Source organism: Seriola aureovittata, chromosome 17, assembly GCF_021018895.1.
Source record: "Seriola aureovittata isolate HTS-2021-v1 ecotype China chromosome 17, ASM2101889v1, whole genome shotgun sequence".
NCBI classification, from domain to species: Eukaryota; Metazoa; Chordata; class Actinopteri; order Carangiformes; family Carangidae; genus Seriola; species Seriola aureovittata.
The window spans coordinates 16,181,546-16,197,992 of NC_079380.1; the positions used below are offsets into that span (position 1 = coordinate 16,181,546).

The window sequence follows — 16,447 nt, forward strand, 5'->3', positions numbered from 1 at the left end:
TTTTCAATCCTTATCAAGCAGGGTCTGCAGCAAAGAGCTGTATTGTTGACCATCATGATGCATTTCGCTCGCACCTGTGTTTTCACTCCTTTTATGTTTATTGGTGGTTGGTCTGCCACCTAGTGGTAGCAAATTCCGGTCGACGTGTAGTGCCTTCCTGATACATACATACTAAATCACACACACATGCACTAAATTACACATATACTTATACAGCACACACACAGTAATTATTATAAATGTATGCTTAAAATATAAAACACAATCATGTTTTCCCTTATACATATATTTATTTGTGATATTCAAACGTTTGTGTTTGACTATTTTACATTCTGGTCAGTAGACATCGCACTGTTCATACAAAGCATCAAGAAAAACATTCTTGAGAAAGTGAATTTAAAGTCTCCGACGCTATCGGACTTACCTTCGGTACCAAGCATTTGATGTAACAACCTGGGTGGTGTGTCCGAGTGTTTTGACCGCGGACTGTTCTCAGAGCCAGGTGTAGCCTTAGTAAGGCCTGCGTTTTGTTTTCCGAATTTATATCCATTTTGGCGCGTTTTCGGGCCAATGTCCAGTGTGTGCGCAGTCCCTAAAGGCAGACAGCTGTACGCACCTGTGCTGCTTCCCTGCACGCCCCGTTTCCTGTTCACCTGATTTCCGAAACTGACACAGGTATGAAAAGTTTCCCCTGTGTTCCCCAGTTTACTTTTCTTGTCATTCAAATTCTTCTGGCAAAGTGTGGACCAAGAGATTCGGCTGAAGTGCAGTCCGACGGGTTGTATGAGTCCAACAACCTACAACCAAGCGTGATGTACGCCACACGTGCACGACGTACGGCCATTACTGGTGGGCCTGAATGCCGTTTGTTCATTTCCTGCTATTTTCCCCATGTCACCCTTTCCCTTTGATGGAGGATAGAATCAGGTTACATTACATGCTTTTTTATTAAAAGACACATTTACACAAAACGAGTACTCACATTCTCATGAACACAGAGTAAAGCAGCAAACATGAAGTCCACAAGCAGCTGCAAAAATCCATAAAGTGCTGAGGTAAGTGAAGGTGAACTGCAAGTATATGTCCATCAGCAGCTTTGCAGGAAGTTAAAGTTACTAATAAATAACAATCACAACATTCATAAACATACAGTTGATTCATTTGAAAGCAATTATGACTAAATGAAAGGCTTAAATGTCACATATGTTATTCCCGTGCCCAATAACAGTTAGGTCTGTATTATCTCTCCTAGAGAATCCATATATTAACACAAGGGGCACTGACTTTATGAAGTATCAACAGTTGTGTATTCCATTAAAATATTTATTTAATGACAGAAGTGACAAATGAAAATGTAAAAATAAACTATCTATCTATCTATCTATCTATCTATCTATCTATCTATCTATCTATCTATCTAATCTGTAAATATAAAACACCTTCCACAAATGGACTGGATGATTAAAATAAACTAATTGTTAAAGAAATAACACCAATGTGGTTTATTTACAATGCATCTTCATCATCATCATCATCATCACAGTGTATAAAATCCAGCACACTGCTTTCATTCCCTGAGTCCGCAACATGATTGTTTACTGTCGCCATGGCAACGGGTTTAGTAGTTAATGTTAGCTTAGCCTACACATGGAATGAATAGTAAAATTGCAATACATCATTTCTTAACAAAGCAAATATCAACCCCAATTATAAAAGACCTTAACCAGGTCATGTCACTTCATATCTTACAACCGTCAACGTAGTGCACGTTACTTGTCGCCAATATTTGGGGAAATAAAGCAGCTCATTGAAGGCTGCGAGCTCATGCTTTAAAAAGCGGAAATGACGTGTCAGCAGGCGATCATGTCTTTTCCGATTGTGGCCGAGTGATACAAGTCGACTTTCGTTCCGACTGGAGGAAAATCTGTCTCAAAACTCTGTGTGTGTAAAATGCAAACCCAAAAGCGTAGAATTTTGTTCCACAAATGCTTTTTCGCTTCACAAATGGAAAATTGATTCACACATGTCTGCTTGAAAGTTGTAAATGTTAGGAAGGTATTCACAAATGTCTGTTTTTAATTTTTTTGTAAATTCATTGACTGTATTCACACATATGTTTTAATCATGGAATTTGTTTGTAGATTTTTGCATATCCGTTTTATATTTGCAAGATATTTTTGTGAGTTTACAAATGTATTTTTGTATTAGTTGAAGGTGCTTTATATTTACAGATTACACATTTACTAAATGATCAATCTTCACATGAATATAACTGAGACAAGTCCAGCTCCATAGACAAGAGATGAAAATGTGTTGACAACAGGATTGAAGAAAAGAAGAGGAAAGGAGAACAGAGTCATTATCAGTCGATCAAGTAAAATACTGTACTATAATATTACAGTACATGTCCATGTTGTTTATCCTATGATGCTATTGTAATATGAAATGTAATATCATTAGAGTGAATGTTCTTCTGTTGGCCTAATATTCAGTTCACAGAAGTGAAGACGTTTATTTCACCTTGTTGTGGATCCATGACTGCTCAGTTAGAGCAGCACATACAGTATGATGGTCTGGGTTTAAATGAAGATTTGTCAGCTAAACATTAAATCTGGGACCTCTACTCTGGCAAACCAAATAGGTTTCAAGATTAGTAATGCTGTTTATGCCAAATTCATTCCCCACATACAGTATGTCATGTAAATTCAAAAATAATAATATCAGAACATTTTTGCCTCTTTTTTATGTGGCAGTAGTGAAAATCAGTCATTGTCAAATTTGTTGTGTTGTGGTTTCGGAATGATGGAGACAGAGAACAATTAGATTCACAATATGATGCAGGCTCTGGATGATTTTTTTCCTGAGCAACATTCATGTTTTCCCAAAATGATGTACAAAATGGCTTGATACAGTAAATACTGGATGTAGCGGCTCTGAATGGGAAAGAAAGAAAATCCATGAATATAGACTTAAATTAAGGCTAAGCCTCGAACGTTTACAATGTCTGGCTCCGCCCCTGGTCAGCCCTGAGACGCCTAAAGCAAGAGGGCATTTGACTGTTTCATGCACAGTAGGTGCTGCATATTCTTTGTATGACAGAGTAATAGAAAACAATGGATAAAATGTGGAAATACATATGAAAGGGTTTAATGATACCAAAGCTACCAAGGATGGAGCGTAATGATATTTATACATATAATATGCTGTTCATATATATCTCTTTATCTAGTTCATATCTTTTATCTACATCCTTTTCAATAAAGAAAAAGTAAAAAAATAAAATTTTCTTTCGCTTCCGGGGAAGCTTTCAGACTAAAACCACAACGTGTTTGCCGTTTCTGCTAACGATTTTTTTTCGTTTGTGTTAGTATTATTTCACTCTGAGTTGTGGCTAAGTCTCGTGAAATGTGAATAATTTCAAATTTTATCGGGAGCAAATAACCAAGCTAAGACTGGGATGTAGTAATATTTCTTACTAAAACGAAACTGCTCCAAGTCCATAGGGTCAACACAGTATTGTCAAAACCTGTACTTCCGGTTCAGATGCTGCGCGAGCTGCTCCTGGGCTGCTTATAGTTGAACCATGAACGGGCGTTGTTGTTACAGCGTCTGCCATTTTGATTAGGAGTACTTTGCGCGCAATAGATGGTGTGAACTGGCGCTTCGGGAGATACCGCTGTACTTTAATTCTAGGCTACATTCTTTTAGCCAAAATGCTTTCAGCAGCCCAGTTACTCGACGAGTTAATGGGTCGAGATAGAAACTTGGCCCCTGACGAGAAGCGATCAAACGTGCGATGGGATGACGAGAGCGTAAGTTAGCATTCAAGCTAATGTTAGCCTAGCTGGTTTTTATAAGATAACATTACACTAACCAGTTAAGATACCTAGATTTATCGCATGTGGGATCAGAGTCTTGGCTTACTTAAGCCCTTTGTGTACCACCTCAGCTTTCACCACAGCACGGGGATGTGCTAGCGTAAGCAGGAATTTTGAATGCTGTGTAGACACGCGTGTTAATATTACAGTTAGCTAACGTTAACGGTATTTCATTGGCTCACAATGAGGCTTATAACATCGTGGATCTTGCTCTGCTGCTAGTGTCAGGTTTGAGTAACCATTGTTGTTGCATGTATCTGTGTTCTGCTGTGGTTTATGGTCCTGAAGTCGATTAGCAAGACTGGAGAAAGCACATATTAGTGTTAAATTAACTGTAGTTTGCACGACTTGCAAAGCTCATTTGTTCCCAATTAGCATAAGTTACATTTTACCACTTGAGCCGATGTAACTGTAACGTTAGGATGAATATTTAAAGAATTTATTTTTGAAACAATAAGAGTACTTTCTTTCTGAATTAGGTTTGTCGATACTATCTGTGTGGGTTCTGCCCAGCTGAGCTATTCACAAACACCCGCTCTGACTTGGGTAAGTCGAGAACTTGTGCACGTATTTAGATCTTTAAATGCATTTGTTCTATCTGAATATAATACAACTTTTGAATTTGATTTTCCAGGCCCTTGTGAGAAAATCCACGATGAAAATCTCAGAAAAACGTAAGTTCTGGTTGTGATTTAAGAAATCTTTTATCTATGACTTGATGTTTCCACTAAATAACATGTTCCTACCATATTTTATCCAGGTACGAGAAGAGCTCACGGTTCATGAAGGAGGGCTATGAGCGAGACTTCCTGCGCTATCTTCAGTCACTCCTGGCAGAGGTTGAACGGCGGATTCGTAGAGGGCATGCCCGGCTTGCACTTTCCCAGGCTCAGCAAAATGCAGGGGTTTGTGTTTTGGTTTAGGGATATTTCTTTGTAAATTGCTCCTATATCTGCATTTTCTTGTTGGAGTACTCATGACGTCTCGTGTGTCACAGAAACAAGGCTTTGGCTATTCAGTTTCCTCAGTACAGTTTTACAATTTAAGAGTACCGTGGAAACTGTCTGCTAAAACAAAACAAAAAAAGTACACAACTTGTGCGGATGTACCTGAGTTTTTCATTTTTTTTCTATAGGGTCCTGGTCCATCAGGAAAGAATGAGGAGAAGATTCAGGTTTTAACAGAGAAGATTGAAGACTTAGTTGTACAGGTTTGTAACAAATATTGTAAAATGAGTTGCGTAGATATTTCTATCATTGGTTAGTTTACACTGACCTGATAATTTGGAAGATACTGGAATAAGAAGACATTGGAATTTGAACATCTGTCACATATTACCTTTATTACAGCTGGAATTACCAACATGGAAGATATAACTTCTTATCTTTAAACAACATTAACATAAAATAAAGTTCTCACTGACACCCCAAGAAATCTGGTTGTCAGTGTTAGGATACTGCATTGATTTAACCTGTCTCTGTTTTGCTTTTGTTCAGATTGAGGAGCTGGGATCAGAGGGCAGAGTGGAGGAGGCCCAGGGAATGATGAAGCTGGTGGAGCAGCTGAAGGAGGAGCGAGAGCTTCTCAGCTCCACCCCCTCGGTGAGTCCCCTAACTCCAGGCTAATCTGCCTACAGACACTGCTCAGGATAGTAGGCACTCCTCATGTATGGCAATCTGTCAACGAACATATGCTTTATTCTTTCACAAATATTCAAAGTCAAACTAAGCTTGGACAGAAAGCAATTCCATCTGTCCCACTAACATTCATCATGGCTAGCTAAAAGTTATTCCTCAGCAATAAGCATTCTGATTTACATAAATTGTCCCCAAAGAAAAATCTGTGCAAATTAGACAAGCAGGTGTGCTGCGAGACAGAAACATGTTGCTTATTACGTTGGCTTTCTAATGCAATGTCTTTGCTTTTCATCCAGACCATTGAGAGCTTTGCAGCCCAGGAGAAACAGATGGAAGTCTGTGAGGTGTGTGGGGCCTTCCTCATTGTAGGCGATGCACAGTCCCGAGTGGATGACCACTTGATGGGCAAACAGCACATGGGCTACGCCAAGATCAAATCGACTGTAGAGGAGCTCAAGGTAACAGGATCACCTGTCGCAAAGACTACATGCATAGATGTTGAGATGCGACATGTTGTGTATGATAAATTATTGGATCTTTCACCAGAACAAGAAATAGAAAAACAAGCCAGATTGATAGTGTCAGAATTGTGGCACATTTTTATGAGTCTTATTTAGACTCAAAAAGAGCTCTTGGTTAATATACATATAAGTCTTGAAAATTCAAATATAAGATGCCATATATGTTGACTAGAAAGAGAAGAGATAAGATAATCCTTTTAGTCCCGCAGTGTTGTAAGAGAAAATGTTGCTGAATCATTTTTTCCATTACTGTTTAACAAAGTGAATGATCTGCAATAGGTTATTCGACCTGGACAATGTTTGATTTTAGCTATGATCCAAAATGGTCAACTTGATAATTTACATGCGGGCTCTTACATATTCACTCCCAGGAGAAACTACGTCGCCGCTCAGAAGATCCCCAAGGTGAAAACCCAGCCCTCAGGAAGGACAGAGAGGACCGTGAGCGTGAGAGGGAGGAAAGAGAGAAAAAGCGCAAAGAGGAGGAAGAGAAGGAGAAGGAGCGGGAGAAGGAGCGAGAGAAAGAGCGTGAGAAAGAGAGGGAACGAGAGAGAGAGCGTGAGAGGGAGCGAGACAGAGAACGGGACAGAGATAGAGACAGGGAGAGGGACAGGAGGGCACGCCGAAGCCACTCCAACAGCCGCCACTCCAGTCGAGCATCGGACAGGAAAAGGAGCAGATCCCGTGATCGCCGGAGGTCCAGGAGCAGAGACAAGGACAGGGAGAGGGAACGCAAACGCAGCAGGTATGGTTTGCTAACTTGAACCACGTTGACCACTACAGTCTTGCTGGTCTAATAACAACAATAATAGCATAAAAGAACAAAGCTCCAGGTTTAAGAGCCCCATTTTAATCCACAACAACTAACCAGAGTAAACATTACAACTTGAACTCTTCAGATATTTTTTTGATTTTCTTCACCACCTGCACTTTTAACCGGTCTAAACAAGAAGCAGCAGGTTAGACCTGTCATTACGTTGCTGTTGCTAGTCTGCATTTCAGGCTGGTCGGCTAATGACCCCTAATGTTTGTTTTCTCGACCAAAGCAAATTTCTATCCACATTTGCTGATCAGGCTGTTTATTTTGGAACCTGCATGCTCATTCCACAAACAGTGAAATTACTTGGTACATCAAGCTTGCTGCTGAAAGTACCAATTAAAATGATGAATGCAATCAAAATTTCACATGACTGCCCTAATAGTAACATCTCTCCTGTATTTGACAATTTAAATACTAGGTCTCCAGTAGTGAGCAGCAATGAAAAAAATGATTCCTTGCTTGTACGCTCAAAAGCTACCAGCACACCTCAGTTGTCCAGAGAACATCATGAATACATGGATAGCCATGGAAACAAATATATGTACCACTTGACCATACATCTCTTTGTGTGACACTTAATGAAAAGGTTTTTTAAAAAAAAAAAAAAAAAACATCTTGCCTCACTGTTTCTGCAGGAGCCGGGACAGAGACAGGGAGAGGAGGCGCAGCCGAGATCGCTCTGACAGAAAGCGTCGCTCCCGCAGTCGTGACAGGAGGAGGTCACGCAGCTCAGAGCGCAAATCTCACCGCCATCGCAGCCGCAGCAAGGACAGGGACAGAGAGAAGGAGAGAGACAGGGACAGAGAACGGTCATCAAAAGACAAAGGTGAGGACTTTTTTTTTTAATGTTTTTTTTTTTTTTTTTTTTTTTTTTTTGGTGAGTGTGTGTTTTCGTGCCTGCTATAATACCAATATTCTTACCTTTTTAAACACGACAGCTGTCCACCAAGGAGAAATGGTAACATTTTTGATGTGTTGTGTATGTTTTCTCAGACCGTAAGGCGACAGAGGAGAGGAGCAGCTCTAAGAAAGACAAGCACTCTGACGGTGATGCAGCTGCCATCAAGGCTTCATCAGAAGCGGAACCGATGGAGACAGAGGCTGCTGCCTCTGCCTCCTCCCCTCTGCTCAATGGCCAGCAAGAGCTCTTCCATTCTGAAGGTGACACTCAGTCCAATTAAAACTGATCTGATAGGACCTCAGATCAGGCTCAGGTAAGTGCGTCCTCCTCCTCGCTCCCCTCTGGCTCTCAACCCAACCCACCACCCTCCCACTTCCCCTCCTACCTCCCCCATCTCCCCTACCCACCCCCTCACCCTCCCCCTCCCACCCTGTTCCGTTCAGTTCAATGCCTATGATTTTTGTCTTATGTACTATATGCATATATCTTTATCCTGTTTTCAAATAGTGCATCATAAGTATGCACTGAAGATGAAGGACTAGGCCCGATGAATGAGAAGAAGGTAGAAAACATTCACACAAAGCCAAGAGGGAAAGGCCAGTGTAGCCCTGAGCAAACATGCCCGGAGGTACCCCTCGTTTTGTATCGGTTTTTGATCCTTATAGATGTATATTTGTCATTGTGGACAAAATGGCAGAAAAAAACATTAACCAATCCAATCAAAATTTCCTGCCTGTATTTACCTGTTTTTTATTTATTTTGTTTTGTTTATTTATTTTTTTTAAGAAGAAAAATGTAATAATTTGTTGAGATATTACACTCCATATAGGAGGAAAGTTCAGCCACTGTGTGTCTACATGTTTATATATCTATCTATACATATATCTTGGGGATTCGCTTTCTCATAAGTAAACACACAGACATACTTTTAGCCTTCGTCAAAGGTGTATGTTAAAAAAAAAAAAAACAAGCCATTTCTTTTGCCGTAATCATAACTCAAATGCCATGGATTTGTTGTCCAGCTTACTGTGCCTGATAATGCCATGCAGTGTGTGTTTGGGGGGTGTTGTAGCACCGGGGGGCCTAACGTAACTAACTAACTGGAGGGTAGGGTTTATCGAATGAATTGCAGCTGACTTCCATACCTCACACAGCGTTGGTGTTGTGAGCGAGACCACATGAGAAAAGGGCAAATTAAAAATCATGGATACTCTCTGACTGTCAAACTGTGCAGGTACTCACCCCAGGTACTCCTTTCTCTACCCACATCCATTTCTGAATGCTGTTGCCTGTCAGAAAAACAATTCTGTACTTCTCCAAAACATGATCTTGACAGCTTGATTGTGTGTATTTTTTTAATGTGTTTCTTTATTTCTTAACTTTTGGGAAAAGGAAGTAATTTGATAGAAATGTCAGAGACACATTTTTAAAACGCTGAGATGCACAGGCAGCCTGCTTTGATATACCTATGCCAACAGCTGAAACTGCCACTGATGTGTATATTTCCACATAGTGTATTGTTCAGGACTAAGGTTTTGTTAGGGTATTTTGATGTCACATTTGTTCAGTTGGTTGTGATTATGTGTTTGTATCTTTTAATTGGAAATCAAATACACTAGTGCACTTTCACATTGGCAAAGGAAATATTGAACAGTTCTGTTAGTAATTTAAAAATATTTGTATGTAAGGTAGTGACCAGAACTTGTGGACTTGGTCCAGGTTGCAACCTTTTAATCAAAGTTAAAATATACAAAATATATTTTGAAAATACCAGATAGTCTGGGTCAAAACTTCCATGTCCATTGTGCTAGTAAATGGATAGTACTTGTGCATCGTTAGCAGTGTCTCTTGTGTCTTCTACTCTCCTCTGTTGCTAAATTGAGGGATATATTTGACTAGTAGTCATTATATAGGTGTTATTGGCGCTCCAGTAGCAGCAGTTGTTGCTACAAACCCATGTTGTGGAACCTTTGCTAACATTACATTTTGTGAACATTTTTTGCTCAACAGGGGAAGCTGGGATATCTGGTGGAGGAAGAATTGGAAGAGCGCACCCATCCTTACCCTGAACCTGACACTTCGCTGCTTAAAAACAAGGTGAACCACAAATGTGTAGTGGCTTATTTTTAAAAACATGAACATACATGTGAATATGAGGAGAGAGGAAAAAAATACATTAATCTCCATGTTCCATTACCTGTCTATCTTTTGGCTGGATGAGGGTAGTTGTGGTTCATCTGATGTATTTCTTGGTTTAGGTGTCAGCCAGACATCACTTTAAATACCAAACTTAGAGGAGAAGTTCAGTATGGGTTTTTGTTTTTCTTATTTTGAAAATCTTTACACATCCTCCTTGTTTCTTGGCATTTAGTGAAAATGAAATAATAAAAAAAAAAAAAAAAACAGTGCTTGTGGTTTGTTTTGGTTTGTCAGGCTCCACTTCACTTCCTGACCTCCTTTTTTAACAAAGTCAGTTGAAAAGCGTATGTACAATGTTAGACCTATGATAGGGCGTGTCTCTTTTCTCCTCCACTTAGAGCTCACATTGATTGCTCTTGTCCCCTTACTGTAAAATATACTGATTTAATTTTGATCAAAAGATTTTGAAGACATAAGATTTGTTTAATTTTGCTCTGCTTTTAATGTCCATGTTGTCTTGATGAATAAAAAGAAAAAACTTTGTTAATGTTTTGTGGGTATTTTTTGTTTTTCACCAATGGGACTGTCTACAAAATATGTCTTTGTATGTTATATTTAAGCAAAATCAGGTTAGTGCAGTGAGTGGTAGATTGGCAACCACTAAGAAAAAGAGGCTTCTAACCCTCTTGTCAGCAAGTGAAGTGACCTTGAGCAAGTGCCCAACTAAAGTACACTTAAAGAGTTTGCTGTTTTGAAGCTTATGGTCTCCCCATAAGGAACATGCTGCGATCATTTTACTTCCAAGTAGCACAAAAGATCCTGGGCCTTTCCATAGAGGCAGGTTAGCTTGGTTACCTGGAAAACCTTGCTGAGTAAATGCTCTTCAAAAAACATGAACAGGCTAGTTCCATGTTTTAGTCTGTGAAATTATCACAATCCCTCAGTAATTGTGCTTCTTAAAACCGAAATGTTTTTCAACGTGACCTAGAAAAGGTATTTGTAATAATTTATATTTTCTGTGCACATTTGTAGGCCTGTAATAAAATCAGCATACCATCACTTTGGAATAAATCAAACAAATGCAGCATGCTATTTCATTCTCTATTTATATACAATTAGTGAACCTCAGGATTTTTTTCATGGTTTGTTGATGCACCTATCCAACTCAGTGTTTAGATTTTATAGATTTTATTTTGTATTTACAGGATTTTGCAGTGATAAGTGATATTCAAAATAAACTAAACTGCAGACTACAAAGACCCAATCATTTTGCTGAATCAACGGCTTCTGTTGCTTGACAAAAGCCCAGGTTTTTACCTCTGAATTAAAATAATATGTATTTAAAGTATTGCCTATATATTTGAAAAATTACATATGAAACCTGTTAAAAAATGGAATATTATCATATATTGACATATGTCTAGCTAATAAAAATGTGTATTTTAGTATTTATTTTTATATTATAAACGCATGTTACATAAATATACATCCCAAAGCCTGTCAGTATGTTCATATTATTTATGTAAATATAAAAGATAGATATCTATGTTTAAAATTAATATATTATTAAAATCATATACATAGAATTTGAATGACCTTGTTTTAATAAATTTGAATTTTACTATGCGCATTATAAACTTATATCTTCATATATCCAGAGGATGTATATATGTCATTATGATATATCCTCTTATTAGTAACATCAGTCTTGATATAAGAACATATACTGTATGTCATATACAGTATATGTCATTAGTCGTAGGATACTAAGGCATAAAAACGTCATAGTATAGTAAGTCATAAAAAAGGACATAGTAAAGTAAGGCGTAAAAAGTCATAGGCATAAAAGTGTCATGGTATAGTAAGGTATAAAAAGTTATTGTACAGTAAGGTGTAAAAAAAACACATAAAAACGACATAGTACAGTAAGGAATAAAGGGACATAAAAACAACAGTATATAGTGAGGCATAAAAAGTCATAGTATTCATGGTGATATTTTCATTGGATTTTTTGACATATATTCAACTCATACTTTGATATATTCACCATTTTATGTTTACTCCTGCTAGCAACCTGACTGCTAGCCTGCAGAAGACAGAAGCCAGGGTTAGCATGCTAGTTAACGCTAGCTAACACGGTTACCTAACATCAGTTGCCATTTTTCTGGTGACGTTGGATACCACTGTGATATCCTCACATCACTTGAGCCCTCAGATAAACCCTTCAGTCAATCAAATGCTAGCATGCCGAAATCGGTTGTCTTGGAGAAGTAGCCTCTTGGAGGGAACATTGGTATGATCTAATATGACTTCACTCCAAACATAGTGTGAACAAGTTTACTCAATTGGTAGGGACAAGTCTCTCCTCCCAAAATATTGTCAGGGACATGTCCCTACCATCCATATGCAAATCTATATCCTTGGCTCTGTTGTTATCACACAATAACCAAAGACTGTTCTGTGGCAAGCCTCTTATTCTTTGCCCCTTGTAACGGCATCCTATTACTGCCAACCTAGGAAGAACACATGGAGAGCTGGCGTATATGATGTGTAAAATTTAAATATTACCAAACACCTTGCTCTACTGGACTGTCACTTACTCTTCATTACATGCAGTTTTTGCACACAAATAAATTGTTTCCACACAAATAAATTGTTTCCACATACACTATGTTCTCTTAACACTTTCCACATACCAGGCCTGATGATTTTGCCTCAGCGATGACCTTTTCAAACCAGGTGCCTGTGAAGAAAGCTGCAGGTGTTTGTTAGTTTGTCATTTGAGTGTAATTAATAGCTACTGGGCACCCAGGTCAGTGTACAACCTGGGTTACAACCCACACCCTGCAGAGGGTTCACCACAGACGATCTGAAATCAAGCCAAAAATAGAAAACCTTTATGACTGTTGTCATTATCCCACTTCATGTTGGTTAAGAGTGTGATAAAGGACAGTGTTTTAAGATTGTCTTTATACATGATTTGGTCACATTTTCCTCTGCTGAAAAGGCTTGAAATGAAAACTCTCTGTTTGGTCCTTTGACACACTTTTGTTTTGCCTCATTATTCCCATTGTCAGTGGGGAAATAGCAGGCCTGCATAGTCTCAGTAGAATTCAATCAGTGTTTGGAAAGATAAATATCTCTGTGTGTTTGTGTACCGCACAAGCAAATTAACCATCAATTACACATAACCATGCTTGATAGTGCGGGTGGACTGGCCCAGCTGTGACCTCTGCTCCTCTGTTTCTCTCTTGTGCCTGCTCAGTCTTGCTCTGAGTCATGAGTCTGGGCCTCTTGGCGCTGGATTCGCTTGCCGTGAAAATATGGCGTCCTCTACTCCCTGCCTGTCCCAGAACACAAAAGCAGCAGGTGGGCTTCAGATGGTCTGATAACGTCTGGGACTGAAGCTGAATCATGGAAAAATGACCCATGGAGGGGGGGTGCTGGTTTGAGAACCATGCGCAGTGCTCAGTTGGGAAGACAAGATTGGCACCAGGCAGCAGGAGAGATGTGCCATGCAGGGTGGAGTGATGAACTTAATTTGGTTTATAAAATATTTGAGGATTGTACTTTTATAAAACTGAAACTTGCTTTAGATATCAATATATAAATGCCATTTTGCATCACTGAACAGCAGGAGGCAGTATGTACCTATTTTTGCCCAAAACACCAAACTCTATAGTGTGCACAACAGTGCAGACACAGTATTTCTTGAGATATTGAGCATATCATTGAATGCTCATGCACCCACAGGAGCATTGAAGACACCCTGAGAATATTAACTCACTTTAAACAGTGTCACACTCAGGCAACATTAACATCCCATTTTCTTTGCAGCACACAATCTGTACATGTCATTAGGAAAGCAGTATTTCCCCAGGGTGAGAGTTGCAGCTAGTGGAAAAACAGGAGGGAGAAACAACAGGGAGATATTGAGCTGAAAAGACGGGGAGAATGAACAAGTTTTAGAGCAGGAAACAAGGGGTGAGATGGAGGGAGCCAGCCTGATGTGATGCTAAATAACCAGAGTGAAAAAGGATAATGGAGATAGATTGTCCTCTCCTTTCTCTACTTTTAGTCTCTTTCACATAGACACAGAGTCAATCTGAAGAGAAGCTCGAGAGGGAAAGCAGCATGTAGATTATGCAGTGGAGAAGGCAATTCATCAGTGCTGTCGGCGTGCTGTCTGATTAATGATCAAAATTCCAACACACACTCCCAGCTTATGTCAGCTGTCAGTCATGTTCTGATAGGGGAATATAATTTCCCCTAAAGGCGTTTGCCATTTGTGCTGAGCTAGTGCCAATTGCATACTCCATGCACAGCTGTGGCTCTAATTATCTGAGTGTTCCTCTTTATATTATTACAGGCGATGTAGTGAAACTGCAGCATTGTGTTTTTCATGTTGTTGCAAATCCAAGTGCATTCATATACCACACTTTTTAAATCCCAATTCAGTCTATCAGGTGAGGGAAGTACCACTCATCTTATTTGGCTGGAACAACCCCACGAATACGTTCATATCTAGCACTCCCACTACCATCATTCATATGCAGGAGGCTATACTGTATCTTTCGCATTATATCCAATGGTGGCAGTAGTGTTTCACTGGCTTGTGTGGCTGTGAATGTCTCATTGCTACCAATTAATTCTGGTGGTGGATGGCAGCAAATATATTCCACTTCAATGTCATCAGTGTTTGTGTGAGGATGGCAGATGTACTAAATGTTTCGCAAAAAAAAAAAAAAATTATGTTAGTCATGCCTTTCTTAAAAAATCTAAGGTATAATAGAGCCGAATTACATTGAGGTAACACAACACCATCTACATACATAAACACACACACACACACACACACACACACACACACACACACACACACACACACACACACACACACACACACACACACACACACACACACACACACACACACACACACACACACACACAATCTCTCTTTAAGATTATCTTAACACACACAATTCTTATGCCTGGGTACATCCTCATAAACTCACATTTTCTTGATACATGAGCACACAGGGCTCTATTTTAACTGCACAAGCGTAATGAGAAGCACAGAGTGGAAGGTCTTCAGAGCACCGACTGTGCGAGCATCTCCAAGTGCACCTGCTATTTTGGTTCTTGTAGGTGCAGCCGTGCAAAGTGCAAAAGGGCTGGCAGAGGTGAAAAAAAATTGGAGGGTGTGTTGCTGAATAAATTTCCTCTTAGCCGGTCACATCACTGGTCTCATCGCTCTGGAGCAGCTGTACCAATCACAATGATGCGTGATGACAACAGCTCAACAAATGGAAAGAGGCTTCTCCAAAAAACCATATTGTCGTGTGGATGGTGCAGAGCAGCACAATCTGAACACACAGCAGCTCCAATCTGCAGCCAGAGGCAGATGGTGTGGGGTTTTTTATTGAACTTGTGCAGTGATGATTGAAATAAATATTAAAATGTTGATGAGGCCATTTATATGACCACATCAATCAAACGCTGTTTCAGTTTTATCTCTACTGTATCTCACATCGTACCATAAAGTGTGACATAACAGCGTTCGCACTGTGATGCATTTCAAGAAGAAAACATGAAAACCTACATTTGCTGACAAAAAAGTTGGAAGGGAGGCAATGATGCACAGGTTTAACAGACCGCTGTAATCCAACATTACCCACCTAAACAACAGAACACCGAATCATGATGTCTGATGTGTGCAGCTTGATGTCATTTGCATGTGACTTAATAAAATGAAACAAAGCGGACAGCTGTGTGTAATGGCAATCCACTGTGGCACAGCACTTATCAAATCTGCCGCTGTAGATTTATCAGTATATGTGTGTATGTGTCCTGCTGCCTTCAGGCGGTGCATGGATTTCATAAATTGAAGGAGAAGCTATTTTGTACAGTATAAAGCAGCCGTGGACAACAGATACTGGAAAAATCACTCATACTAATTGATTGAGAAATGCTGACTGATTCACAGACATTCCCATTTCAAACACATTAAATGTAGAGTAAAAAACACAATAAATGTAAATGAGGTGAATTTCAAAATCACTCTTTTGAAATTCACCGGTCTTTTTGCTGCCATAAAAAAATAGGACCCTAAGAGTCACAGCCAATAATATCCAATCATTTTTGTTCTTCCACTGCGTACCATATGTGGAGCTCTGACTGTGATCCCCTGGTTTCATTTCAATTAGTATTTGATTAAGTTGTGCATATGGCAGTCTTTATACAGTACGTCTGTGTCCATCTGTTTCGTTCGTCTGACAGGCCAAATTTACAAACTGGACAGTTTGTCTTCAACGTTGCTTGGCATGGTGAAGGATAGGCAAAGCACAATGAGGAAAAACTGCAGCATACATTAATGATCAATGTCCCACGAGTCAGTTTAATGCTGTCCAGTACAAAGCCACCACTAGCTATGCCTCAAAAAGTGTGATAGAGTTGAGTCACCTTGCCTTTAGCACAGTCTCCACTAAAGTTGAACAGTATCAGATTCACAAAGGTAAGATTTATTGCAGGACGCATTGCATTACATG

At 39.5% G+C, this 16,447-nt stretch overlaps 1 protein-coding gene across 1 annotated transcript; it reads left to right on the top strand.

Annotated features, from left to right (window-relative positions):
• Nucleotides 1-3,573: 3,573 nt before the first annotated feature.
• luc7l3 (LUC7-like 3 pre-mRNA splicing factor) lies at nucleotides 3,574-10,438 on the top strand. The gene is made up of 11 exons (XM_056401862.1): nucleotides 3,574-3,812; nucleotides 4,358-4,424; nucleotides 4,513-4,552; nucleotides 4,639-4,783; nucleotides 5,014-5,088; nucleotides 5,375-5,479; nucleotides 5,812-5,973; nucleotides 6,408-6,781; nucleotides 7,492-7,682; nucleotides 7,850-8,070; nucleotides 9,768-10,438. Exons 1-10 carry the CDS (start codon nucleotides 3,714-3,716, stop codon nucleotides 8,035-8,037), a joined length of 1,446 nt encoding a protein of 481 aa, XP_056257837.1. The 5' UTR covers nucleotides 3,574-3,713; the 3' UTR covers nucleotides 8,038-8,070; nucleotides 9,768-10,438.
• The last annotated feature ends 6,009 nt before the right edge of the window (nucleotides 10,439-16,447 follow it).